The sequence below is a fragment of the Hylobates moloch genome, unplaced genomic scaffold, assembly GCF_009828535.3.
Source record: "Hylobates moloch isolate HMO894 unplaced genomic scaffold, HMol_V3 SCAFFOLD_4, whole genome shotgun sequence".
Lineage (NCBI taxonomy): Eukaryota > Metazoa > Chordata > Mammalia > Primates > Hylobatidae > Hylobates > Hylobates moloch.
The window spans coordinates 36,950,197-36,976,450 of NW_026652279.1; the positions used below are offsets into that span (position 1 = coordinate 36,950,197).

Genomic DNA, 26,254 nt, shown 5'->3' on the forward strand with positions numbered 1-26,254 from the left:
CCCAGGCCAGGCCTGTGGTCCAGCCAGGCAGCCCTCAGGGCCGGCTAGCCTCCACTCCTCACCTCCTGCATCTCCCACCCAGCAAGCCTCACTGGGGAGCCGCACTCTTACCAACAGTAACTGAAACTGTGGCTTTCAAACGCTGATTCCATAAGGGTTTTGTAAGAAAAACAGAACAAGAAATACAAAACTGCTACTCTGTTCCTAAACACGTTTAGAAATTATGAAATAACAGAGTTAAATGAAATTAAATTGGTGTTGGTACCAAAAATAGCACCTTCTCAGAGCCTTACTATTGTGTGCTTTCACAGGAGAATACAGTGTGCATCTTTTTTCAAATGAATTAAATCCCCCACACTGATATCTCCCAAACACTGTTTCACAGAACCCTTATGGGAAATGCTGACAAACATCATCAGAAGGTAAATTGGGAAGAGGCTGGGCATGGTGGCTCACACCTGTAATCCCAGCTCTTTGGGAGGCCAAGACGGGTGGATCACTTGAGGTCAGGAGTTTGAGACCAGCCCAGCCAACATGGTGAAACCCCATCTCTACCGAAAATACAAAAATTAGCTGGGCGTGGTGGCGCGTGCCTGTTATCTCAGCTGCTCCGGAGGCTGAGGCAGGAGAATGGCTTGAACCTGGGAGGCGGAGATTGCAAGATCATGCCACTGCACCCCAGCCTGGGCAACAAAGTGAGACTCTGTCTCAAAAAAAAAAAAAAAAAAAAAAGTAAATGCCAGAAACCACTGCAATGGCTTTTGAATTTTCTGCTCCACTTATATAGATAATAGAACGCGGGCTCTGCGCTGCTGCTGAATGCAGAGATTGTCTAGACCTGGGCCTCAGCCTTCGCTGACTCGGCCACGGCCTCCCATAGCCATGCTGACCTCCTCCTGCTCAGCCCCACGTGCTCCACCAGAGTGCAAATGAGAGGGAATTACAGAATGATGCCCCTGGAAAGCAGGAGTGACATTTGCTCTTGGAGTTTGCTGGAGAAACAGCTGTGTCATCATTACCCATGCTAAGGAGGCAGGGACACAGAGGATCAGAAACAAATCATAATACAAACGTCGCTTCTCTTTGGCTGAGGAACGCATCTGTGATTTTCTCTTGGCAGATTTCCCTTCCAAATGTCTGGCTCGGGCTGATAATGAAATGAGTTCATGCTCCCTGCGCCTGCAGCGGCTGCTGGTCAGTCTGTGCTCAGAAATGTTCTGGGTGGCAGAACCCCTGGTTGGACATTTGCCATAAATAACCCAGGCGTGGGTAATTGAAAGCTGGCTGCAGATGGAGAGACAAGATAGATAGACAGGGCTGGGTTTTAATGTGTTTAATTGGAGGAGATGGGGGAGAGTAAGGAAGAAGAAAAACAGATTCGCTTTAGACCTGCTAAGAGCAGGGAAAAAACAGATCCAAGTAGAAACAGCCCGGGGAAGGTTAGGATCCTGGATCTGGAGCCCAGATAGCTGTGGCCATCCCAGCACGGACTCAGCCATTATCCACGTTTTGTACCCAAGGGAGGTGCCCCCACCTCCAGCTCCCAGCAGCAGAACCTTTTTGAGTCTATGCTTCTAGTCCTTGGGGCACACTAGGTTAATGGGGAGTGGGGGGTCAAGCTAGGACAATACACATGGAGCCCATCAAATGAGTCTTGCCTTCCTATGGAGCAGCAGGCAATGGAGGTTTGGCTTTAAGTCAAAGGCCCAGGGGAAAACAGCTCTAGCTTTAAATGTTTAAAGCATTTATTTCTTAGAAGACATAGACTTAATAGTTTATTATTCATTACACAATATGAAGGGAGCAAGGAGAGCAAAGAGATGCCACAAGGGAATATAACGATTCTTTTTTTTTTTTTTTTGAGACAGGTTCTCACTCCATCACCCAGGCTGGAGTGCAATGGCACCATCACAGCTCACTGCAGCCTTGAACTCCTGGGCTCAAGCGATCCTCCTGCCTCAGCCTCCCGGGTAGCTAGGACTATTGGCTTGTACCACCACACCTGGCTAATTTTTATTTTTTGTAGAGACAGGGTCTTGCTATGTTGACCGGGCTGGTCTCAAACGTCTGAACTCAAGCGATTCTCCCACCTCAGCCTCCCAAAGTGTTGGGATTACAGGCGTGAGCCATTGCACCCAGCCCACTATTCCTTCTTATTTGTCTCTGGGCCACACTGACCCTCTGTCTCTTTCACAGCCTAGGTGAAACTTTTTTTTTTTTTTTTAAACAAACAAAGTCCTTTTGATGGTGACTTACATCAGAGTCTGTTTTTTCTACTTGCTGCTTGTTAAGAGGCACCAGGTTTTGAATGTCCTATATCCTTTTTTTTCTGGGGGTTTCAGGGCAGCCAGTCTTCATTTTCTGGATCTAACCAAGCACACTTTTCACTTTGGGTGAGTTCACACTCAACCCCAGCTGATTTCAATTAACAGGCTCTCAGAGCAGAGTCTCTCTAAACAACTTAATTTTTTTAAAGGGCAGACTTATTTTAGTACATGACTACAATATATTACAAGTTTCAACCAGTACATGGGGCATATGAGTTATACTGATACGTCCACATGAATATTTAGGGAGTGTTTCCTGAAAGTGGCCTGGAGCTGTGGTTTAATAACAGAGAATCAGATGGAGGGACAGAGAATCCTGGCCGGGAGAGAAAGCAGCCCTCTTCTTAGCCCTGTGCTAATCTGGGAGGCTGGTGCCGGGGGAGGGTGGGGAATCGGGGGCAGCTGGGTCAGCATGAATGACTGAAGCTGGAACCACCCCTTCCTGGCTCCCGGCCAGGTCTCAGCTGCCCGCCTTCCGGGGCTGTGACTGTGGGGAGAGTTACCATCTTGTTTCTAACTTCAGAATATTTCCATAAAGTCAGTCCCAGGAGAGTGGGATTTTGTAGCCATTTCAGGGATGGTTGAGCTCCTAAGCATGTTAGAACCTCTTAAGAGGCCTAGTCTGAGAGGTGGGGCACTTGGCTGCAGAACCTCAAGTCCTCCTCCATAAAATAAAGGGGACTTACTTAGTGAAATGGTCTCAGAGCTCCCATCCATTTCTGCTCCTCCACTTCACAGTTTCTGCCCTGGAAATGTTTTAGCAGCTGGCCTCTTAATCCCGAGGAGTTAAGAAAGAGATGATGATAAAGGCACCACATTGCAGTTGCACATCCCTCTGTATTTTTACCAGAGAGCTTTCTGGACACACAGCCCCTTTGGTCCCCACAGGCCTGTGGGGGCATGGCGGCTGTCCCTCGTGTAGCTGAGGTTCTGAGGTCACCCCCTGCACTCTGATGGCCTCCCCAGCACACCTGGCGCTTGAGTCCTGACCTGGTTTCCTAGGGGCCTCTCCTGGGGTCTCACCCTCCTGGAAGGCTACCAGGCAGCACTGCATCATGAAGTCCCTGAGAGCGACACGCCCCAGCCCACTCCTCCCTGGAGCTTCGAGCTCACCATCTTATAGTCCCATCCCCCAGCCACCAGAGGAGCCTGGGACCTCTTCCCTTGAACATCAGCTTTACAGCCCCGCAGCCAGAGCTTAGCTCCCCACCCTGTGACCTCAGGAATCCCGTTCTCCCAGATGTCTAAGACAGAGAAAGAATGTCTGGAACTTGGTTTTGATGATATAAAATATAATAATGACCATTTGATTGAACGTTGTAGTTAAGCATTTTCACCCGCTGTCTGAGCCACCACCCGCTGTTAGCCTGAGGTGGGAGGAGAGAGGCTCACGGTGTCACTTTTTGGCTGCTCATCCATTTTCTAGAGGAGGCCTCTGTTAAAGAACAAGGGTTCCCTGGGAGGAGCCATCACCCTAGAGCCTGTGCCAGAGCCTAGTGTAGACTGATTCATGGGTAAGTGGGCAGCAGGCCGGGGGGGACCTGGCAGGTGGGCTCCGTCTGAGAGAGAGAAGGGGGCTGGAGCCCAAGATTCTCCGGGACAGTGGATCTCAGCCCTCAACATGCATCAGAATTGCCCAGGAAGCCCGGCCCCCGGAGGTGTGGTTGGGCCCAGGTACTGGGAGTTTCTCTGGAAAGCTCCCTGGAGAGTTGAACGTGCAGGAGGGTTGAGATCCCCACCCTGGGTGATGACCAGGGCAGGATGTGGGGAACTGGGACAATGTTGGGGCATCGAGCTCTGGCCATGGGAGTGTGAGGATCTCTGGGAGGCCAGGAATACTGTTTTATCACCCAGAAACCTCTGGCTTGGAGCAGACTCCCCACCAGGCATTAGATGGACCAGAGTGCAGATGGATTTGTCTCCTGGTGTCAGAATTTGAAAGGTCTGCAACTTGACATGTAGACAAGACATGCCACTAAATTCACACAGGTTCCTCCAGGAACCCTTGGGCTTCCTAGCATAACAACAAGAAAGGCAGAGCAGAAACATTACCTGAGGCTGAACATCTGCAGCTGGAAAGAAGTGAAAGCCTTCCCAGGTCCTGCACTGTCGGGGGCTCAGGGACAGGTGTGGGACTGTTCTACATTATCTGACACCCACCTTTATTTCCTCTTTTCTAAAGAGATTGCGTCGAGTGCCTGCTGCTCCACTCTGGGAAACCTGACAACCAGACCTGCCACAGCCTGTGCAGGGATGAGGTGATCACATGGGTGGACACCATCGGTGAGTGTGCTGCTGTTGCCCGGGCAGCCATGGTTTCTCTCCTCTCTGGGGAGGAAGGTGGTTTTAGCCTTGAGTCAGGAGGCACCGCCCAGGCTTCCTGGGCATAACTATGGGCTCCCCATGAGGACCCGGTGCTGGAACCATCATCCACAGCTGATGAGAATGTAGAATGGTACGGACTTTGGAAAGCGGCTTGGCAGTTTCCTAAAAAGTCAAACACAGAATCACCATACAATGTGCCAATTCCACTCCCAGGTATACAGCCTAGAGGATTAGGTCCATATGTCCATATAAAAATATGCACAAAAATGTTCACAGCAGCATTATTCACTATAGCCAAAGGTGGAAACGAACCACATGTCCATCAATGGGTGAATAGAAAAGAAAACAAAGTGTGGTCCATCTATACAGTGGACACTATTGAGCCACTAAGAGGTGTGAAGCACTGATACACACTATGGCAGCGTGAGGCCTGACCACAGTGCAGAGCGAAAGAAGCCATGTATTATATGGTTCTGTTCATATGAAATGTCCAACATAGGGAAAGCCATGGAGACAGAAAGTAGATTAGTGGTGGCCTGATTCTAGGGAGAAGGGAAAATTGGCATTGACTACTAACAGGTGTGGATTTCTTTCTAGGGTGATGAAAATATTCAGAATTAGTGGGAATGGTTACACAACATTGTGAGTTCAGTAAAACGACTGATTGTACACTTTAAAATGGTTTAAATGATGAGGGGGAAATTACGCACCTTGAAAGGGAATCTGCATCTCAGGCTCCCCTCACTGGCAGGCTTCCCCCCTATCTTCACCTCTGGCTTCTGCAAACTCCTGGCCCCCAGCTGCCTGTCTGTCTTGGTCCTAACTTACATCTTTTCTAAACTTCGTTGTTCCCACCTCCCTATTTTGACTGACTACAGTCATGGCTTCTGAGGGTTTTTTGTCTCGAGACAGGGTCTCTGTCACCCAGGCTGGAGTGCCGTGGCACCATCATAGCTCACTAAAGTCTCGACCTCCTGGGCTCAGGCAAATCTCTTGCCTCAGCCTTCCAAGTAGCTGGGACCACAGGCATGTGCCACCATGCCTGGCAAGTTTTTGTATTTTTTGAGAGACGGGGCTTCACCATGTTGCTCAGGCTGGTCTCAAACTCCTGCGGTCAAGCAGTCCACCTGCCTCAGCCTCCTAAAGTGCTGCCATTACAGGTGTGAGCCACCATGCCCGGCTACTTCTTAGTATTTGAGCTATATATGCATCCAGCACATATTCATTGAGCACCGACTGTGTGTCAGGTGCTATCTCCTTAGGAGACTGTGGGGAGTGGACCACAGTCTGGTTCCTCACATGCCTGTCTTCCTGCCTCTGCTTCTGTCTTGTGGTTCAGGGCCTGACTGAACTCAGGTTCTTCATGCAGACCTGGGCTGGTTGCCCCTAACTAGGCACACATGGTCAGAGAAGGAAACAATGCCTTCCTGTGGCCCAAGGACTGGTTCGCTTGGTTCACAGCAGTGACAGCCGTTCATGCACAGCCGCTTCCCAACCCAGCCCTCTGAGATAGAGCAGCAGAGAAAGCTTATGTTCCATCATTTACCCTTTTTCTTCCTTCTTTCCAGCTTTTTTCATACACACACACTCACATGCTCACTCATACTCACCCAGCCCAGAAGGGAGACAGAAAGTCCAGGCTTTCATGTCTGATAACCACACTAATTCATCTGCTTCCAGGTTACAGCTCTGTCTAGCAGCAAGGTTAAAAAGGTTAAAAAGGCAAGAGCTGGAAAGCATTTCCCGCCCTAGTGTTCACCTTCTGTTCCTCCCCAGGACCCATTGCCATTGCCGCCGCATTTCATCACCCCTTGCCTCACTTTGCACTTCCCCTAGTTCCTTTCCCTCCAAAAAAACAGCCTGCTAACCCTCTCCCAGGGAAGCCTTGGAATGTAAATAATGCCTAGACAGGGGACTGTGATGCCCCCCACCTTGGGGAACGGCAGTGGGGGGCAGGGAGTTGCTGAGGCAGCTTGCGGAAGGGGCTTCTTAATATGGAGGAGGGAGGCCGGGCTGCATTCAGGGCTTGGCTGGGGACAGCCTGAGCTCCACGCTGTCTCACTTTATCTCCGGGCATGGGCACCACGGTGGGCACCAGCCTCTCACCCAGTGTCCTCATTGCCCTGTGGTTCTTTTTGATTTTGCATCCCAGGAAGGAGTTGCTGCCTCTTGGCCTCTGCCGCCAGCTCTCAGCCCCAAGTGGCCTGGCCTGTTTCTCAAATATGAAGCCCCACTCAAGCCTCAAAGGGGGCTGGGATGGCTTGCTTTCTTTCTTTATCCCTTTAACTTCTGTGGCCAATCCATTCACCCATCCCCACCCCGAAACCATTAAAACCTTCTGTTATTTCACATCACCCCCGACTAACACTTCAGAGGCTTGGAGATCCTCTAATGCATTCCACGTGTCCCCAAAGCCATCTAAATTCAGCCCTGGACCTGAGTTCTTGGTGTGAGAAACCTGAACTCATCTTCAAAGGCCCAGCCTCCCCTTAAGACTTTCTGCCCACACCCCCCATGCCCTTTCCTTCTTCAAGGCGCTCGGCTCCCTGCCCTGACCATCAGCAGCTGTGGGCTGCTCAGACTCAGGCCATTCCTGCTTGGTTTTCTTCCAGTGAAAGACGACCAGGAGGCTGTGCTTTGTTTCTACAAAACTGCCAAGGACTGCGTCATGATGTTCACCTATGCGGAGCTCCCCAGTGGGAAGTCCAACCTGACGGTCCTCAGGGAGCCAGGTAGGTGAGGGCTGTGAGGGCCCAGCCCACTCAGCCAGCCCTCAGTTCTGATTTCTGATGCCATTCCCTGCTCTGGGACCACTGCCCTTTCTTTCCTCATCGGCCTTTTCAAACTCCAGGGAGAGGAGGGATACAATTTCTTATTTTTCTTTTCTTTTTTTTTTGACACAGGCCGTCACTGTGCCATCCAGGCTAGAGTGAGTGGTGCCATCACGACTCACTGCAGCCTTGACCTCCTCGGGTTCAGGTGATCCTCCCACCTCAGCCTCCCGAGCAGTTGGCACTACAGGCATGCACCACCACACTGGGCTAATTTTTTCATTTTCTTGGTAGAGACAGGTTTTCACCATGTTGCCCAAGCTGGTCTCGAACTCCTGGGCTCAAGCCATCCACCTGCCTTGGCCTCACAAAGTGCTAGGATTACAGGTTTGAGCCACTGCACCTAACCAGTACAATTTCTCATGAAGATCAAATCTGAGATCACTGCTGCTCCACTCCTAGAGTTTAGAAGAAAGATGAATGTGCAGCTGGGGGCCCATTATTGGGGCAAGCGCTAGTGGGGGCGTGAGTCAGGGCAATGGGAGTTATAGAAGGATAGGGCCCTGTCCCTGGGGAGGGTCTCATCTTGGAGGAGCACAGAGGTGAAAGTAACCACAGAACATACCTACCCTGCACAGCCAAAGGCAGCAAGGAACTGCTGTGTTCTACAGGGAGGGTGCAGGGCATCTGGACCACCAGAGATGGGCAGGGTATCACTCAAGTCAGGGAGCATCCAGCTCCACACACAGCCTGGGCGGGGCCACTGCTGCTTCCCAGCATGGATTCCAAGGACAACGGAGTGCTGGGTTCAACATTCCTGCTGCTCCCATGCTCAGCTCCCAGAACCACTGAAGAGGTCAAGCTTTAATCCAAATACCAACATTCTGCCTCTGCTTGGACCCAGGGACCAAGAGCCTTTGCCTTGGAGTAATTGGAATATCTGATATCACCCCTTACATTCTTCTTGGGGGTAGGGAGGCAGGGGTGGAGCAGAAAAAGATTTGCTCTCTTCAATTGACAGCACTGCAAACTACTTTTCCAAATTGGGCCCAACCACATAATGTGCCTTCCTGAGGCCAGAGGCAGAGAGAAGTGTGGTACCAGCCTAGGATGCACGCCTAAAAGAATGAGGCTTTGTTTCCAATGCTGTCTCTGCGGTTCTTTGAAAACAACCACATTTACTCCAAGGGACTCCAGACTAAAGGCTTACAAATGTTGGCCCCCAGCCCAGACCTTGTGGAAGTGGCTTCATGGTACCTCCTGCCTGCCCAGTCTGCTCCTGAAACTGTGTACATGAAAGCTGAGCAGGTCCGGCATCCCACAATGGAGACTGGGCCAGGCGGGGTGTGGGTGCTGCCCATGAGGGGAAAGGCAGCCCTGCCCCTGGGCTCTCATCTAGACTTTGCCACACTTGCTGACTTTGGAACAGTCACTGTCCCTTTTGAATCTTTCATTTTTTGTACATTGGGGAAACCTTCCTGAGGATCTAAGGGAGAGCCGAGGAGGCGGCCTTTGGAAGGGGTGCAACTTTCATCTCGGAAATGCCTGCAGTTGGGGGGTGAGAGGGGCATGGTGATGCTAGTGGCTTTGCTTACCATGCTTCTGGTCCCCCCAGAGTGTGGAAACACCCCCAACGCCATGACCATCCTCCTGGCTGTGGTCGGCAGCATCCTCCTGGTTGGGCTCGCACTCCTGGCTATCTGGAAGCTGCTTGTCACCATCCACGACCGGAGGGAATTTGCAAAGTTCCAGAGCGAGCGATCCAGGGCCCGCTACGAAATGGTAAGCATGTGGGAAATGGGAAGCATGTGGGAAATGGGAAGCAGAGACTTCAAGCTCAGAGGCGTGGTTGATTTCAGTGGTACGTTAGCAATAGAGGCTCACTAGTGCCTTTGGCATTAAAAACAAAAGAACACCAGAAAGGCTGTGCCCAGTTCTGGACAGAGAATTGCACAGCCCCAGTGCAGAGTGACCTGCACAGATCCCTGTTCTAGACCCAGGTCAGGAGGGTCATGGGGGCAGAGGCGCTGGGCGTGCCTCAGGAAGAGTCTGACCAGTCTCAGAGAGAGCACAGACCCACAAGAAAGCTCAGATTCTTAGGGTCCGTTACAACACTCACACCTGCAGTCTGGTCACCCTGGGCTGACTGCAAACGCCCAAAGGACTCAGCACAGAGTCTCAGTGCATGCTGAACCCAGGCTTCGTTTCTGTTAAAGCTGGAAGGGACTTCAGACACTTTCTGACCCAACTCCTCCTTCCAGAGGTGGATAGTGGAAGCTTAGAGAAGGTGAGGGCTTTCCCGGGGAACACAGAGCTGTCCTAGAGCCCAAGGCCGTCTCCTCCTGAGTGCTCTGCCTGCTGCTGTTGCGGGGGGCTGACCTGGGAAGGGATCCTAGGGCCTGCGTCTGTCGGTTTGAGTGTGTGAGCTAACATGTGTCCTCATCCTCTTCCCCACCGTGTTCTGTAGGCTTCAAACCCATTGTACAGAAAGCCTATCTCCACGCACACTGTGGACTTCACCTTCAACAAGTTCAACAAATCCTACAATGGCACTGTGGACTGATGTTTCCTTCTCCGAGGGGCTGGAGGGGGGAACTAATGAAAAGGTCAGACTGAAACGCCTTGCACGGCTGCTCGGCTTGATCACAGCTCCCTAGGTAGGCACCACAGAGAAGACCTTCTAGTGAGCCTGGGCCAGGAGCCCACATTGCCTGCGCAGGAAGGTGCCTGGCCATGTCACCAGGCTGCATCCCTCCGAGCTTGGGATAAAGCAAGGGGACCTTGGCGCTCTCAGCTTTTCCTGCCACATCCAGCTTGTCCCAATGAAATACTGAGATGCTGGGCTGTCTCTCCCTTCCAGGAGTGCTGGGCTCCCAGCCTGGCCAGACAAGAAGACTGTCAGAAGGGTCAGAGTGTGTAAAACCAGCATACAGTTTGGCTTTTTTCACATTGATCATTTTTATATGAAATAAAAAGATCCTGCATTTATGGTGTAGTTCTGAGTCCTGAGACTTTTCTGCCTGATGGCTAGGCCTTGCACACAGGTGTTGGTGATGGGGCTGTTGAGATGCCTTTTGAAGGTACATCGTTTGCAAATGTCAGTTTCCTCTCCTGTCCATGTTTGTTTAGTACTTTTGTAATGAAAAGAAACAACAAGATTGTTTGGGATTGAAAATAAGATTAAAACCAAAAGAATTTGTGTTTGTCTGATACTCTCTATGTGTTGTTTGTTTCTTTCTGAGCGGACTTGACTTAAAATGGTGCCCCCAGTGGGGACTGAAGCAGCTGTGTACTTCCTCAGGGATGGGACACAAGCTGGTCTGATACTCCAGGCTTTAGCTTGTCAAGTAAGCATGAGGTGCTCGGGGCAGTCAGGGCTGTGCAAGGGAGCACTGAGCAGATACCTTTGGCCCCTTCCAGCTTTTACTGACAGAGAGTTCCAGGCTAGACACCATAAAAACCACCCCTTGGTCTCTCCCTCCCTTGTTTTGAGGGGCTGAGGCTGGAAATAATAGATTGTGCAGACAAGCGAGGGTTGAGTGGTGGTTCCCACACAAAGTCATCTCTTAAACATCATTAGCAATAGCAATTCCCTTCCAAGGCCTCCCCTCCCGAAACACTTATGTCCCACGCAGGCCCAATGCAAAAAAACACATTTGAGCTTTTTTCCTGCAGGGCCATGAAGTCCCCTTAAGTTCCCATATCTGAGATGGTTGTCTGACCCTCTCCCCTTATGTACAGAAGAGGAAACTGATTCTCAGAGAGGGGAAGTGGCTTGCCCGAGTGTTAGGAGGTTACTGAATGACAAACTGTTCTTAAGACCCCATCTCATGCTGGCCAGAGGGCCAGCCTCCTCATTCCTGCTTGCTCTTAGAAAATCTTTCACTGATCATTTTTTGTCACTGGAATAACTTCAAGGTTATTATGCTTTCATTCCAAATGGATCTGTCCTCAGCTCTGGACTAAATTCCCCTTACTTCATTTTGGCAAACACTAAGAAGTCAAATAGTCAAATGCCTGTCACTACATAGAACCTATTACCTAGGGCAAATACGAACAGATTGAGTTTCCTTCATCTTGTGTAAATAGGATGAAACAGAGACCTGGTAACTTGGTGACACTGTTAAACCCTTTCTGGGATAAAGCCAAATGTAAATGAAAACACTAAACAGATAAATTATGGCGTTGAGACTTTCTGAATTGAGAAAAATAAACGTAATTTTGATAGAAACTTTGGGTTTCTCTCCTGTTTAATTTTGGGTTTCTTGGAGACAAATCATTAACTGGCTCAGAATCTCATTATTTTCTGTAAGGGCATGCCATTCTTTTTTTTTTTTTTTCTGAGAGGGTCTCACTGGGTCACTCAGGCTAGAGTGCAGAGTGTGATCTCAGTTCTCTGCAGCCTCAACCTCCTGGTCTCCCATGATCCTCCCAACACAGCCTCCTAAGTAGCTGGGACTACAGGTGTGCACCATCACACCCAGATAATACTTTGTTTTAATTTTTTGTAGAGACAAGTTCTCACTATGTTGCCCAGGCTGGTTGGTCTAGAACTCCCAAGCTCAAGCGATCCTCCCACTTTGGCTTCCCAAAGTGTTGGGATTACAGACGTGAGCCACCGCGCCTGGCCTGGGCACAACATTCTTGAGCCACAGATAGCAAAGGAGGATTTGTTCTAGTTCCACTTGACGTGGAAAGTGGGGGTGTTTTCGTCTGACGCTGAGGGATGTTACGGAACCAGCGCTCACGGTGCCTTGCTGCCCCCTGCTGGAAGCTCTTGGGATGAGCTGTTTGGAGATCTGACTCCCAAGATTCTGACCCAACGTATGATTTTAAAGGTTATCTAGAGAGCTGCAAGTGACCACAAAAATAATCTATTCCAAACGCTTCATTTCACAACCCACCCCCAGATAGGTCATTTTGTAATTTTAGGATATTTTTATCAAAATGGGCCTTTGGCTGGGCACGGTGTCTCACGCCTGTAATCTCAACACTTTGGGAGACCAAGGTGGGAGGATTGCCAAAGCCCAGGAGTTCGAGACCAGCCTGGGCAACACAATGAGACCCTGGCTCTACAAAAAAGAAAAAAAAAAGGGAATTCTCATTCAGCTTGATTGACTAGTACTTTAGTAAACTAACCAATTGCTACCTCTTCCAGGGAAGCAATGTGATTTTTAAATTTGTTTAATTAGGATCAAAGCTTGAGGCGATTATCATGAAACTCTTGGGATGAATTTCAGGTAAGAGCAAACAGATGGGGAAAAACTGGCAGGGAGGACAGAAGGTCCTTCTCTGCTGGAGTATGCCCTTTAGTTCCTCCCTGTCCCTGGAGGACATCCAATACCATGGTTCCTACTTGCTTCTGAGGATATCCTTGTATACTCAGCTGTTATGGAATGGATTGTGTCCCTGCAAAAATGCATTTGTTGTAAGCCCTAAAGCCCCAATGGGATAGCATTTGGAGATGATGGAGCCTTTAAAGAATGAATTGCAATTAAATGAGGTCATAGGGTGGCACCCTAACTCAGTGCAGCTGGTGTCTTTATAAGACCAAGTAGAGACCCCAGGGCTGCAGAGAGGAAAGGTTGTGTGAAGACACTGAGAAGGTGGCTGCCTGCAAGCCAACAGGAGAGGCCTTAGGGGAAACCATTTCTGCTGACACTTGATCTTGAACTTCCACAGCCTCCAAAACTATGAGAAAATAAGTTACAGTTGTTGAAACCACCCAGTCTGTGGTATTTTGTTATGGCAGCCTGAGCAGACTAATACAGTTTAGTAACAAGCTTTGAGACTGGCAGAGAGGAGGCGGGGAGAAGTAAAAGACGCAAAGGCAGTGACAGTGACAGCGCTGGGATGAGGCTCCGGAAGAGGTGTTGTGCCTGTGGGGTGTGAGGTGCCTGAGGAAGCTGGGGGTTTGTCGAGTGGGCACTGGAAACACAGAGCATGGCATGTGAACATGCCTGGAGCTGGGTCACTGCCTGCATGGAGGCTGTGAGCACTCAGACAGCTGTGGCCTGGCTGCGACTCAGCGTTGGGGCTCCTCTGGAGGTCCCCCAGCTGAGAAGGCCTAGTTAGGTCTCTCCCACCTGGCATCCTGTTCTCCCCCAGCTCTGGGGCTCCAGACTTCATAGTCAGGACCCAGCTCCTACTCAGGCCTTCAGACCCTCCAGGGGTGCAGACATAGAGCTGGAGGGAGAAGAATAGGAGAGACAGCTGAGCAGGCACACATGCTGGTGAGGGGGCTGCGCGTGAGGAACAGTTCTCAGTCCCCAGAGGCCCCGCCTGCTCAGTTGCTGCTTTGGGAGGGACCCATGGGAAGCAGGGAAAGACAGTTGCTGCCTGGCCAGCCCCATCTGAGAGAGCCACCTCCGAGACGGGTTGGGTGATGTGTCAGTGAGAAGGCCTTCATATCCAATTTCTTTCTCTTGGATGTGAATGTCAGGAAGTCCATCTCTCCCCATGACTGATGCTTCCTTCTGTCACACAATGGGACCTGTATAATTGATTTGGTATCTTGATGGTTAGGAAGCTGGGAACCGAATGCACTTAGTGGACCAGAGACTGTTCATAACATGGGGACAAGAGAAAAAGAGGCTCGGGTTCTTAGTGCCACCCCTTTTCCTCTCAACCCAACCCCACTGCCCCCTCCATTAACAACCCCCATCCTCTTCCTACCTTCCCCCTCCACACATGTCCTGATCCTTCTGATAGATGCCCGGCTGCATAACTCTTCACTTTAAGATGCCTCGAATTCTTGGTGCAAAAAGGCAAGCTCTAAACTGCAAGGGGGCAACCCATCAGGGGCAGCCACCTCACTGACCTGCTGGGGTAGGAGTTCTTGACCCTTTGGGGTCATGGGCTGCTCTGGCATTCTGGTGAATGCTACAGACACCCTTCTCAGAACAATGCCTATAAATGTGTAACAAAGAAGATGCTAAAAAGTCCAAGCCTATTTGTCAGGGTTATCATCTCACTTTGATTTCAAAAACACCCTCCCTGGAAGACACATCATTGAAAGCTTCATTGGTCCCACCCACATAGAACATCAGACCCCTGTGACTGAAAGCAAACTCCTCATTTGATCCTCACAACTACCCCACAAATACCACATTCAGGGAAGGTATTTCCCCATTTTACAAAAGGGGAGATTGAGAACAGTCACAGGCCTTGAGTGAGGGTTGGTGAGACCCAAGCTCAAGAATCCCTTCTCTAGAGTCCTCTGCCCTGCACCTGCTCCTGGAAAAAGTCTGACTGTCTCTTCTTATCCCAGAATTCTGCCGCATGATTGGGGAGTCATCTGAGTCTCCATCTTGGGGGCATACATCTCTACTGAAATAAAATGAAGTGCTCTAAGAGCAGACTGATACATTATAAAATGTCTCTCCTTCCTCCTTGAATCTTTCTCTTTTGTCCTCATCACATGAGCAGTCTCTGGTACCCACATGTGGAGGCCAAGGCAACTCCATCTTGGAAGTGAATCTGCCATGTTGACTTCTGATTAACTTCTGTTCTGGAAAGCTCTCTAAGATTTCCAGTTTATCTATTGTTCCTTGTGTAAGAGTAGGTACTAACTAAACAACCTTGATGTTATTGTATTTACCTCAAGTTCTGCCCTTAAGCAATTGTCCTACACACCCCTTCTTTTCACATCCATCTTTTCCCCGCGGTCTGTAGCCCTAGGTTTAGGGGATAATGGCTCAGGGATCCAACAACTTGTCTCACCACTGCCCAAGACACAGACATAGCTTCTGTTCTTAAGTCCCTATTAAATACTTCTTTCTGAGAAACTGGGTTTGTCAGCCTTTCTCTGACCTCTCAGCTTCCTCAGACTTTGAGGGGTAGGTTTGCATAGGCCTGCCAATGCAGAACAACACACGTTAACAAAAACCCCTGGAACTGTTCTATTTTTTTAAATGGAGGAAGATGACAACTGACACAAATGTCATGTTTCCTTGCACAGAAGTTCAATCCTTCAAAGACTCCTTTCCATTAGGGAGACACAACAGGTTGGCCTGGCAGGATTTCATATCAGGGAGGCCCCAGGTATGAGCTGACATGTGCTGGTTGGCATTCATGTCCTGACACATGATCATAAAACAATTTTTTAGAAAACGTGGGTGATGAGCTGCACCTTAAGGACCCAGGAGGATGGGAAGCCAGGGATACTTGGGCTTCCCTCCCACTCAGCACCTTTTCTTAGGGTCTCTTTTCAGCTCAAGCCACAAGGACTGTAGGCTTGATTTCAGTTGGGAGACATCCCCCCTTGGATGGCACTGGAGTTGACGAGGGGAAGAAGGCAATAGAAGTGAGAAAGAGGTAATGCTATAGCCCAAGAAGAGAGCACAGGGGCTTGGGGAAGTCAGAGGGCAGCAAGATGGTGGGAGTGAGGGAAGTGTCAACAGAAATAGTGGAACTCTGTAAAATATTTGAAGAGATTTATTCTGAGCCAAATATGAGTGACCATGGCCCATGACACAGCCCTCAGGAGGTCCCAAGAACATGTGTCCAGGGTGGTCAGGGTGCAGCTTGGTTTTATACCTTTTAGAGAGGCATGAGACATCAATCAAATGCATTTAAGAAATGCATTGGTTTGGTCCCGAAAGGCAGAACAACTCAAAGCCAGGGGCAGGGTGGCGGGGTAGAGGTGGGGAGGGGTGAGGGTGGGGGCTTCCAGGCTATAGGTCAATTCAAACATTTTCTGGTTGAAAATTGGTTGAGTTTGTCTAAAGACCTGGGATTGACAGAAAGGCAATGTTCAGGTTAAGATTGTGGAGACAAAAGTTCTTTGAAGTCTTGTAAGTGGCTGCCCTTAGAGACAATAGCTGACAAATGTTTCCTATTCAGATCTTAGTTAATCTCTTTAGGATTGGGAGAGGCTGGAAGATAAAGATCTAGCTATGTTAATAGAGATTCCTTACAGATGCTAATTTCCCCCTACAAAGAACAGCTTTGCAGGGCCATTTCAAAATATGGCAAATAAACATGTTTGGGGGTAAAATATTTTGATTTTCTTCCTTGTAAGGTTATACCAGAGTCAGGTTGGAAAATTAGTCATGATATATAGGGTTAAATAAAACCCATCTGATAAAAATTTATGACTTGTAGGGCATGACTCCCCAGACCCCTTAGATAGGAATGTGGGCAAGATAAAAAAAAATCAGAGTTTAGTCCTCAGAAGAAGAAAGGATAAGGGAGGAAAGGAGGTCAAAGACTATCTATACTGGTTTTCCTTGAGCAAATGCCATGAGGCAAATTTGAATTTTTAGGCCATCTATTCAGGTTGAAAAGAACCCATATTTTTATGTATTTTTTTTTTTTTTGAGACGGAGTCTCGCTCTGTCGCCCAGGCTGGAGTGCAGTGGCGCAATCTCGGCTCACTGCAAGCTCCGCGTCCCAGGTTCACGCCATTCTCCTGCCTCAGCCTCTCCGAGTAGCTGGGAATACAGGCGCCCGCCACCGTGCCCGGCTAATTTTTTTGTATTTTTAGTAGAGACGGGGTTTCACCGTGGTCTCGATCTCCTGACCTCGTGATCCGCCCGCCTCGGCCTCCCAAAGTGCTGGGATTACAAGCGTGAGCCACCACGCCCGGCCGTGTTTTTTTTTTTTTTTAACTCAACATCATCTCTACTTCAAGTATCTATTCAAGTTGTGGCAGAAAACAACATTGCTAGGTTCCAGGTAAACAAGGACAGCATGTCTTGTTAAACACAGTCATTTCAGGATCCTCCCCACATCTCACCCTGCAGGGCTGCTAAGTGCAGGGAGACAACGCAGTGTTGGGATGTTGGAGGCAGGACTGTGGAGCTGTCTGTGCACAAGCGCACCCCCGAAGACATTGCTGTCCTCATGAGAACCTTGGTTGTGCGGCCCGTTGGCTTCCCACTGACTGTCCTTACAGGACGATTAAGACTCTCAGGCCCACCAGGTCTGCTTCTCAGCTAACTCCCATGCCCTTTTCAGAAAAACAGGAGAATTCAGCTTCTCTATAATGTTACTCTGGAGCCACAGGAAGCTCAGGCCACCTCAGGCTCTATCCCAGACACACATGGCCTGAGTCCACTGCCCTGCGCGCCGAGCTGGGGCGAGGGATCTCTGGATCTTCACTGCTCTCCTGGGCTCCCCCCAACCCCAGCGCTGAAAAGCATGACACAGACCTCCTCTGCTGACAATTCCCCACCCTTATTTTGGGTGTCGACTGCCCTTCCTCCCTCCTTCCCTGGGATTCAACAGCAGCACGCAAGAGCCCACACCAGGATCTGACTCTGAGGAGCCCTCTGCCTCTTGTCTAGAGGAAGACTTTCCCCCTAGGTGGGAAGGAGAGGGCTAGGCAAATGTGCTTCTAAACCAGACTTATGCCAAAACCTTGAACTTCAGAAGTTAAAAAATATTCTAATTATTTTGTTTCTCTTTGTATTTCTATTGTGGCCTTCCTTTGGAAGGGTTATGGGGAAAACAAAGGGATTGCAGGGCAACTCATACAAGACCAAATTACAAATGCGAAAGGCCCTATGATCTAAGAAAAATATGGCATTCTACATCCTGTAATCCAAAATAAAATCCGCATTTAATAAAACAGCACTGATTATAAAATAAACGTAAAGAACTCCAACAGGCCGGGCGCAGTGGCTCACACCTGTAATCCTAGCACTTTGGGAAGCCAAGGCAGGAGGATCACTTGAGCTAAGGAGTTCGAGACCAGCCTGGGCAACATAGTATTATTTATATATACTATTATATATTATATCTAATGTATATAACTTAAAAAATATATTTTAAAAACATAACTCCAATGAGTCCTGATTTTTCTCATGCTTTGTGTTTAATATCAGATTCCTTCAAAAAGGAATGCCCTTTCTCATTCAGCCCTGGCACTGAAGACACGATTCATACCCACCTGTTAAGGGGCAAAGGAACCAAGCTGCAGAGAGTCCATAGGGTTACTCACGGTCATTTTCAATGACTGACACTCGGTCCACTGTGTTAAAGTACAGGATTCACACAAGGCCAAGCAGCTATTTCGCTGGGAGAGATCACTGATGCAGCCAGAGGTGATGGTTGGGAAGGCAGAAGACTGGTTCTTGGTGGAGCCCAGTTTTTGTCTTCCTGGTAACCAGGCTGGATCCAGAGAGCTGCAGCACGTTAAATATATTTAGCTAGATGTTGCTGTGTAATAAACCACCCTGGAACTCCATGGCATGCACTACTAAGCATTTATCACGCTCCCAGGCTTACAGATCAGCTGGGGCTTTCATACGTTGGATCGGGGAGGCTGGAGTAGGCTCTGCTCTACTTTCTCTTGCTCTTCAGAAGCCATGGGCTAACCAGGGCATATTCGTCCCATGTGGTGGCAGAAGCCAGAGAGGGGTGAGCAGAAACACGAGAGTTTGGGCTCAGGCTCAGAACTGGTACTGAGTGACTCCCACCCACTGGGCACTTTGGATGAGAACTGCACCCAGGCCAGCATTAGCAGCTAGCTCAGCCGCCAGCACCCTCTGCAATTGGCTCTCCTGTGGCTGCACCCCTGGCAGCCAGGTCTGATGACCCAGATGGCAACCACTGTAACTGGAGAGGTTGTGGGCTCTGCTGTCAGGCACACACTGAGTCACAGTGAGAACCCCCTCCACCGTCTCTACAAAAAATTTTAAAAATTAACCAGCTGTGGTGGTGCACACCTGTAGTTCCAGCCACTAGAGAGGCTCTCGAGAGCTACTTGAGATTAGTTCCAGCTACTTGAAAGGATTGCTTGAGCCCAGGTCAAGGCTGCAGTGAGCTGTGATGTACTCCAGCCTGGGCAACAGAGTGAAGACCCTGTATCAAACAAACAAACAAAACAAAACAAAAAATCGGCCCTGGGCCTACTTTTGGCAGATTTTCTTAGAGCTGACAGTAGCACAAGGGTGAGTGTTGGGACTGAGATCCAAAGGCTGGCTGTGAGACTGAGCAGATCCCTTTATGATTCTGGAGCTACACTTTGGGAGCTCTAAAATAAGAGGAAGTGCACCAAATAGTTTCTTAGGTTCCTCCAGTGCACACACACACACACACACACACATCTATGGGCTTATGTTCTGTAGAATGCCTCGAGTAGCTGGAGAGGCTGGGGGATGGCGTTCTCCACTCCATCAGTCTCACAGACATTCTGTGCACCCCATGGAGACATGGGGTCCCTATATTCCCCACTAAGACCAGGAGTTACAATGCCCAGAGATCATGTTCTGTAAATATTCCTTGACTGAGAAAGGGTTAAACTATCTAATGCCTCCAAAATACTTCATTGCTGAAGAACAGCGCTTGTATAGCCCAAGTTCTTCTCTGCCTGAATCAACTTGTCCTCTAAAGCTTTGATGCCAGACTGGGATTCTGCTTAGGTAAGAGGCCTGCAGTACTGGGCTGACTCTTAACAATAGAAATACAAATCAGAAACAGATCACTTGAGGCACCCATTAGAAATGCACATGCCCAGGCTGCTGGGCAAACCACAAATTCTGCTAACGCAGAATCTCTGATGGTGTGGGGCACAAGGACCTACACTTTCAATAAGTGGCAGGGGCTGGGTGATTATTTGAGCCTCCTCTCATTTCCCCTCAAATCACCTTAGCAGGGTTCCTATAAAATAGGGTTCATCAACAGGAACAGTGCCTGCGTCCTGGAGATGGCAGGAGCCCACATTTCTAAAGGACAGGAGCATGTGACTCTCAGCAGGAGGCGGCAGTCCTCAAGGCTGTCTCACTGCAGAGGCAGAAATGTGAATAACCAGTGCAGTGGTTCTCAAAGTCCAGTCCCTGCGCAGGCAACCACAGCATCACCTGGGACCTTTTTGGAAACACAAATTCTCAAGCCCCATCCCAGAGCTACCCAGAATCAGAAATGCTGGGGGTGGGGCTGGGCACCTGTTTTGACAAGACTCCAGGTGACTCTGATACCTGCTAAAGTGGGAGAACCACTGACACATGGAAGTGACAGCCAGGGAGGTGGGTGCCTGAGACCTCAGCACATCACTCCAAAGGCCTCTCAACACCGAAGACACCTAAGAGATTCCTGCAAGTTTTTGTCAGAAAATTCTTCTCCCCTTCATGACTTTTGGCTTCCCCAGAGTAGCCCTGAGGGCCAACTCTCTTCCTGCTCCTTCTGTGGCCACTTCTTCCTTGAGAGTTGGTCTCTCTCCCAGACAGCATTTCCCTGGAGATGCAGCCCTGGGGACATGAAGCCCAAATTGGACTTCAGAGCAGAAGCTCTTGAAGTAAAAACTTCAGGAGGGAACATAATAAAAACCTGAGTTAAAAATCCTAGGCTTGTAGTCCCAGCTACTCGGGAGGCTGAGGCAGGAGAACTGCTTGAACCAGAGAGGCAGAAGTTGCAGTGAGCTGAGATCGTGCCACTGAACTCCAGCCTGGGCGACAGAGTGAGACTGTCTCAAAAAAAAAAAAAATCCTAGGCATTCTTCTGAGTCAGAGAAGAGTGGGCCATCAGCTGACAAGGGTGGGGAAATGGCTGATCCTGTGCCACTTCCTGCAGGTGGGCCCCAAATGAGAAGGAATGTGAGTGTGCTGGTGCAATCAGCACCGGGATGGCCCTCACCCTGCCCCTGCTCAAACACCACCTTGAATGTGGGCTTTCTCTTTATTATTAATGAAGGCTTACCTCCCCTCTACTAATGATAGTTGGGACAATTATGTGGGATCCTTAAGCAAATACCCAAATGGAACCTTAGACCTCCTAATTGTGAAGTCAGTCACAGGAAGCTGTCACTTGTGTTACCACTGGTCCATAACTGCTGGCTAGGGGAAAAAATGAGCCCAAACCCCAACTCCAGTTGTTGAAATAACAGCCAGATACTAGCTCAGGAGCTGAGCTATAGTCACCTTCCCCTTCCCCACCTTCCCCTCTTTGGAGAGTGAGCAATGGCAGTTCTGGGAACCAGCCCATGTGGATACCTGGACTGTCACTTTTAGGCTGGAGACGGAGGAGAATGGCTAACAATTAGAAATTATTTGGGCAACACATTAGACAGAGAATACAGGACACAAGAAAAGCTGTGCTGACTTTAGCCTCTTGGTGCCCTAGAATTTTTGTCTTACTGCAATTAGGCTGGGCACAGTGGCTCACACCTGTAATCCCAGCACTTTGAGACTGAGAGGCAGGAGGATCGCTTGAGCCCAGGAGTTGAGACCAGCCTGGGTAACATGGCAAGACTTCATCTCTACAAATAATAAAGAAGTTTAGCTGGATGTGGTGGTGCATGCCTATAGCACCAGCTAATCTGGAAGCTGAGGTGGCAGGATCACCTGGGAGGTCGAGGCTGCAATAAGCCGTGATCTCACCACTGCATTCCATCCTGGGCAACAGAGCGAGACCCTGTCTCAAAAATAAATAAATAAATAAATAAAAGAATAACAAAGCAGTCTAGTCCCATGGAGAGATAGCAAGGATCCTCAAATGTGGAAGACCCTAACCCAGACAGAACTGTGGCTGTCTAACAAACACCAGTCTCAAAAAAAACAAGCTTAAGAATGAACTTATTATAGTATCAATGCAGTGATTACAAATTACTCAATATTTCCCAAAGACCATGAGAACTCCAGAAACCATTCTTACACAGGCCCTGTGGAAGAATCCAAGCAGGAATGATTGGATTATTTCCAGCCAGTGACTTTCAGGGGGACCACGTATCTTCAATGTCTTCACAAAAATGTATCTGAAGCACTCAAACACCAAGTCTACTCAAATACGCTTCCCAAGCAGCTTTTCTGTACATCTCCGCTGCTTCCAGACGATCAGCTGCTGAGATTATGCCGCGACCTACAATGATGATATCGGAACCCCGTTTGCCAATAACTTCTTGTGGGCTATTGTACTGTTGGCCAAGATTATCTCCTGCAAGAAACACAAAAACTACTGTTTAACATAATACAAAAATCAGAAAACCTGTCACATGACTTCTCTGAAAAAGTATCTAACCAGCTTTAAATAAAAACATGCCCCTACTTTCGTTCCCTTTTGTACAGCAACTGGGTAAAAACAGGAGCTGAAGAGACTCACTGGGTAGGCCAGAGACATCAAATGGAGAAAGATGCTCACCAACTCCTTTTCAATGGTAAAGTTTATTTTATTTATTTATTTATTTACTTTTATTTTTTATTTTTTTTTTGAGACGGAGTCTCGCTCTGTCGCCTAGGCTGGAGTGCAGTGGCGCTATCTCGGCTCTCTGCAAGCTCTGCCTCCCAGGTTCACGCCATTCTCCTGCCTCAGCCTCCCAAGTAGCTGGGACTACAGGTGCCCGCCACCACGCCCGGCTAATTTTTTGTATTTTTTAGTAGAGACGGGGTTTCACTATGTTAGCCCGGATGGTCTTGATCTCCTGACCTCATGATCCGCCCGTCTTGGCCTCCCAAAGTGCTGGGATTACAGGCATGAGCCACTGCGCCCAGCCCTATTTATTTATTTTATTTTATTTTTTTGAGACAGAGTCTTGCTCTGTCACCCAGGCTGGAGTGCAATGGTGCAATCTTGGCTCGCTGCAACCCCCGCCTCCCAGATTCAAGCGATTCTCCTGCCTCAGCCTCCTGAGTAGCTGGGATTAAAAGCGTGCACCACCACGCCTGGCTAATTTTTGTATTTTGAGTAGAGACAGGGTTTCGCCATTTTGGCCAAGCTGGTCTTGAACTCCTGACCTCAGGTGATCTGCCCACCTCGGCCTCACAAAGTGCTGGGATTACGAGCATGAGCCACTGCACCCAGCCTTATTTATCATTATTTTTTTCATGTAATTTTTTTCCAGAAGCATAGATTCAAGTTGCCCTAAATATTCACTCCCTCAATGTCAAATTTTAGATCATCTGTAGCTTAACAATATATTAAAAAAAGAAGTAAAACTCATATATTGCCAAGAAAGGTTCAATATCAAAAAAATACAATAAAGATTGGCCTCACAATTAAAGAAAATTTTAGCACACATCTCAGAATCACCACAAGGCACTGTTGAGCAAGTCTAACCTGACCACTACCATATACAAGAACCCCATCAAGTGGTCACACAGACTATCCATAAACCCTAATCCTTAAATTTTGCTTTTTTGTTTTATTAAATTCCGCTATTCCAGAAGCATTCTGTTAAATGGCTTATTATCTTCCAAATCCAAGATACTTTAAGTATTCTTAAAAGCTTCGACCCTAACTATAGTATCTAGTCAAAGAATTATGAGAGCTTACGAATAAGGGCTTCCAAGTACAGAGTGTTTACTCTGTGCCAACACATTGTGTTAAATATTCTACATGTTATCTCATTAAAGCCTCTTGATTACCTTATGAGGTCAATACTGTTATCATCCCCATTTTACAGACAATGAGACTAAAAGAAGTAAACTGACTTTTCCAAAGATACATAGTTACCAAAGGGCTCATTCATTATTGTTCTAGACTAAGAAGGCTTTTCTTAAGCAAGTGTACAATAACATGCAAAGTTTTATTTTGCCTGCCATGGGTAAAGAAGCATTTTTGGAAGAGCTACGACCAGTGACCAGATTTACCTCCTGCTTCCAGTTGAACTCCTGGAGTCAAGTGAAGAAATTCTGGTTTCATGCTTACTCGGGAGCCAGAAATAAAACCAATAACAAATTCAGAGTGCTCCTCAGCCATTCTAACCTAAATGGAATGTAATAGGACATATTACAAGAAAACAGTTAATCACACAGAATAAAAGTAAAAATATGCTCTATTTTTTCAAAACTTAGAAAAAAAAAAAAAAAAAAAGACACGAAGTCTCCCTATATTGCCCTGGCTGGTCTTGAACTCCTGGGCTCAAGGGATCCTCCTACCTCGGCCTCCCAAAGTGCTGGGGTTACAGGTGAGTCACCATGCCCGGCTTATGCTCTATTATCTAGTTAGAAACTTTGCTGTATTATAGATGCCTTTTCTCATTCCATATATATAAAGTTACTATATCTGAAACAGGTCATCTTAGATAGAAACCATAATAAAACACATTTGTTTCATTAAGACTCTGAGATAACCCTTTCCCTTCCCTTCCCGCAATAAACTATACGTAAAACAGAAATCCTATACTATGTGCATCTAAAATCAAGATGCTGCATAATTTCTTATTTCTAATAATGCTTGGTGACCCATCTACTTCCAAAAAGGATTTGAGGCGAGTACTCTAGAACATATTATAATGGTATGAAACCACATTCAAGGCTTACTGACTATCTACAGATGGGGTACTCCATATCCAAAGGCAGCTGTCATGTAAAGAACAGCTATGCTTTCAAGAGCTAAAGAAATCTCACCTCTACCACTTTCCCTCTTCTGTAACATCAACTGGTCTCCCCAATTTCTTTACTATTATCTCACATTCATAAAAGTCTCTTTAGAAGGTCTGCCTGGCTTTCTGATTCGGTAGGTACTTTCCCCGAGACGTGACTCCCATACTTCCCTTCTTATTTGATACTTCCTGGAGACCTGACTCACTACCACCACTGCACTCCAGCCTCGGTACTTCGAGACCTGAGACACACATTGATACATTCATTCTTGTCACCAAGTACTACTGCCAACAAACAAGTCATGTCTTGTCCTTGAGCCAGACCCAGACTCCCAGAATGCCAAATATTAAAACTGACTCATGGCCCCTGTGCTTTTGAGACTTGGGAAATCAGACATTTATAGTCAATTCAGGGATAGGGTTAAAACCTGACTGTAGGGCCATATGAGTTAAGTCTCCAGACAGTCTGAAGTAATAAGAAAAAATGGAAATCCTTTACTTCTAGAATCTTCACATGGGTGAAAAAAGTCATGGGGATTTTCTTGGGGCTTTTTATTTCTTATTTTTTTTGATAGGCTCTTACTCTTGCCCAGGCTGAGGTAAAGTGGCATGATTATGGCTCCCTGCAGCCTTGATCTTGAAGCTCAAGCAATCCTCCCACCTCAGCCTCCCAAGCAGCTGGGACTATAAGCACGTATCACCATGCCTGGTTAATTTTCTTTTTCATTTTTTTGAGAGAGAAGATTTCACTATGACGTCCAACTCCTGGCCTCAAGCAATCCTCCTGCCTTGGCCTCCCAAACTGCTAGGATTACAGGTGTGAGCAACTGCACCCAGCCCCCATGGCAATTTTAAAAAATATTATATTCTAAAATATCTGACAAGAATAAGAGAAAGCCACTGCACGTGGGCTGCTGTCATGGGAATGTGCATCTCTGTAGGACTCGGGAGATTCTGAGAAACTGCATGTCTGGGAAGCTCTTCTCATCTTCTCTCAATTCATGGTAAGATGAAAAAGACATTATCTTAAAGTCCTGGTAGATTTAGTGTTTGTTTAACTAACTATCTGGGTCTCAAAGTTTCTCTTGGAGTATAATTCAAATTCCTGAAGTGTCCACTACATGATATAAAATGCTATTAACTATCAAGGAATTCTATCCAACTAGTATTAATATACTGTCACACTAACAAGAACTGGATTTTTTTTTGGCAGAGGTTCCAGAGACACCAGATTAGGAGATACCTTCTTGCCCTATAGCATGCAGCATAGCAGCCCCTGCCCCCTCTCACCCAGTCCCCCCACCACTTACCGCTGCTCTAGTGTAGTCCCCAGTGGCCAGGGAGCCGGTGGAGCTCATTTCCGCAATAAGGAGGCACCCCCGATGCAAAGGCAGGCCCACTTCTTGCAGGCCTTTCACAACTCCTGAGCCTGGCACGACGTGAGCATTTACTAGATCTGCCCAGGAAGCTATTTTAAAGATACCTCCTAAGAAGAAGGGGGAAAAAAGATATTTGCTGATTTTTAAACAAAACCTCTAACCTCTTGTCCAGTCAACCAACTACAATATGAA

The 26,254-nt window shown here is 48.0% G+C and overlaps 2 protein-coding genes across 6 annotated transcripts in view; one reads left to right on the forward strand and one right to left on the reverse strand.

The window, feature by feature from the left end:
- ITGB5 (integrin subunit beta 5) overlaps nucleotides 1-10,633 on the forward strand; it is a 123,517-nt gene extending 112,884 nt beyond the window's left edge. For both annotated transcript variants that reach the window (XM_032149979.2, XM_032149980.2), the window contains exons 12-15: nucleotides 4,510-4,610; nucleotides 7,265-7,384; nucleotides 9,039-9,205; nucleotides 9,891-10,633. In XM_032149979.2, the coding sequence (XP_032005870.1) occupies nucleotides 4,510-4,610; nucleotides 7,265-7,384; nucleotides 9,039-9,205; nucleotides 9,891-9,986 (484 nt within the window). In that variant the 3' untranslated portion in view covers nucleotides 9,987-10,633. The remainder of the gene's footprint in view (nucleotides 1-4,509; nucleotides 4,611-7,264; nucleotides 7,385-9,038; nucleotides 9,206-9,890) is intronic.
- Nucleotides 748-26,254, reverse strand: part of UMPS (uridine monophosphate synthetase) — a 35,054-nt gene continuing 9,547 nt past the window's right edge. Inside the window, exons 4-10 of one of the 4 annotated variants that reach the window (XR_009213097.1) lie at nucleotides 25,994-26,169; nucleotides 23,950-24,064; nucleotides 22,019-22,297; nucleotides 19,096-19,231; nucleotides 18,369-18,552; nucleotides 4,488-4,814; nucleotides 748-1,284 (exon numbers count right to left, since the gene is read on the reverse strand). Coding sequence is in view for 1 of the 4 variants with exons in the window: in XM_032149981.2 (XP_032005872.1) it covers nucleotides 22,128-22,297; nucleotides 23,950-24,064; nucleotides 25,994-26,169 (461 nt within the window). In the remaining 3 variants the exon portion in view is untranslated. Of the gene's footprint in view, nucleotides 1,285-2,228; nucleotides 4,815-18,317; nucleotides 18,553-19,095; nucleotides 19,232-21,922; nucleotides 22,298-23,949; nucleotides 24,065-25,993; nucleotides 26,170-26,254 lie in introns of those variants that run through there. The other 3 variants (XR_004247663.2, XR_009213096.1, XM_032149981.2) reach the window with 3 other exon arrangements.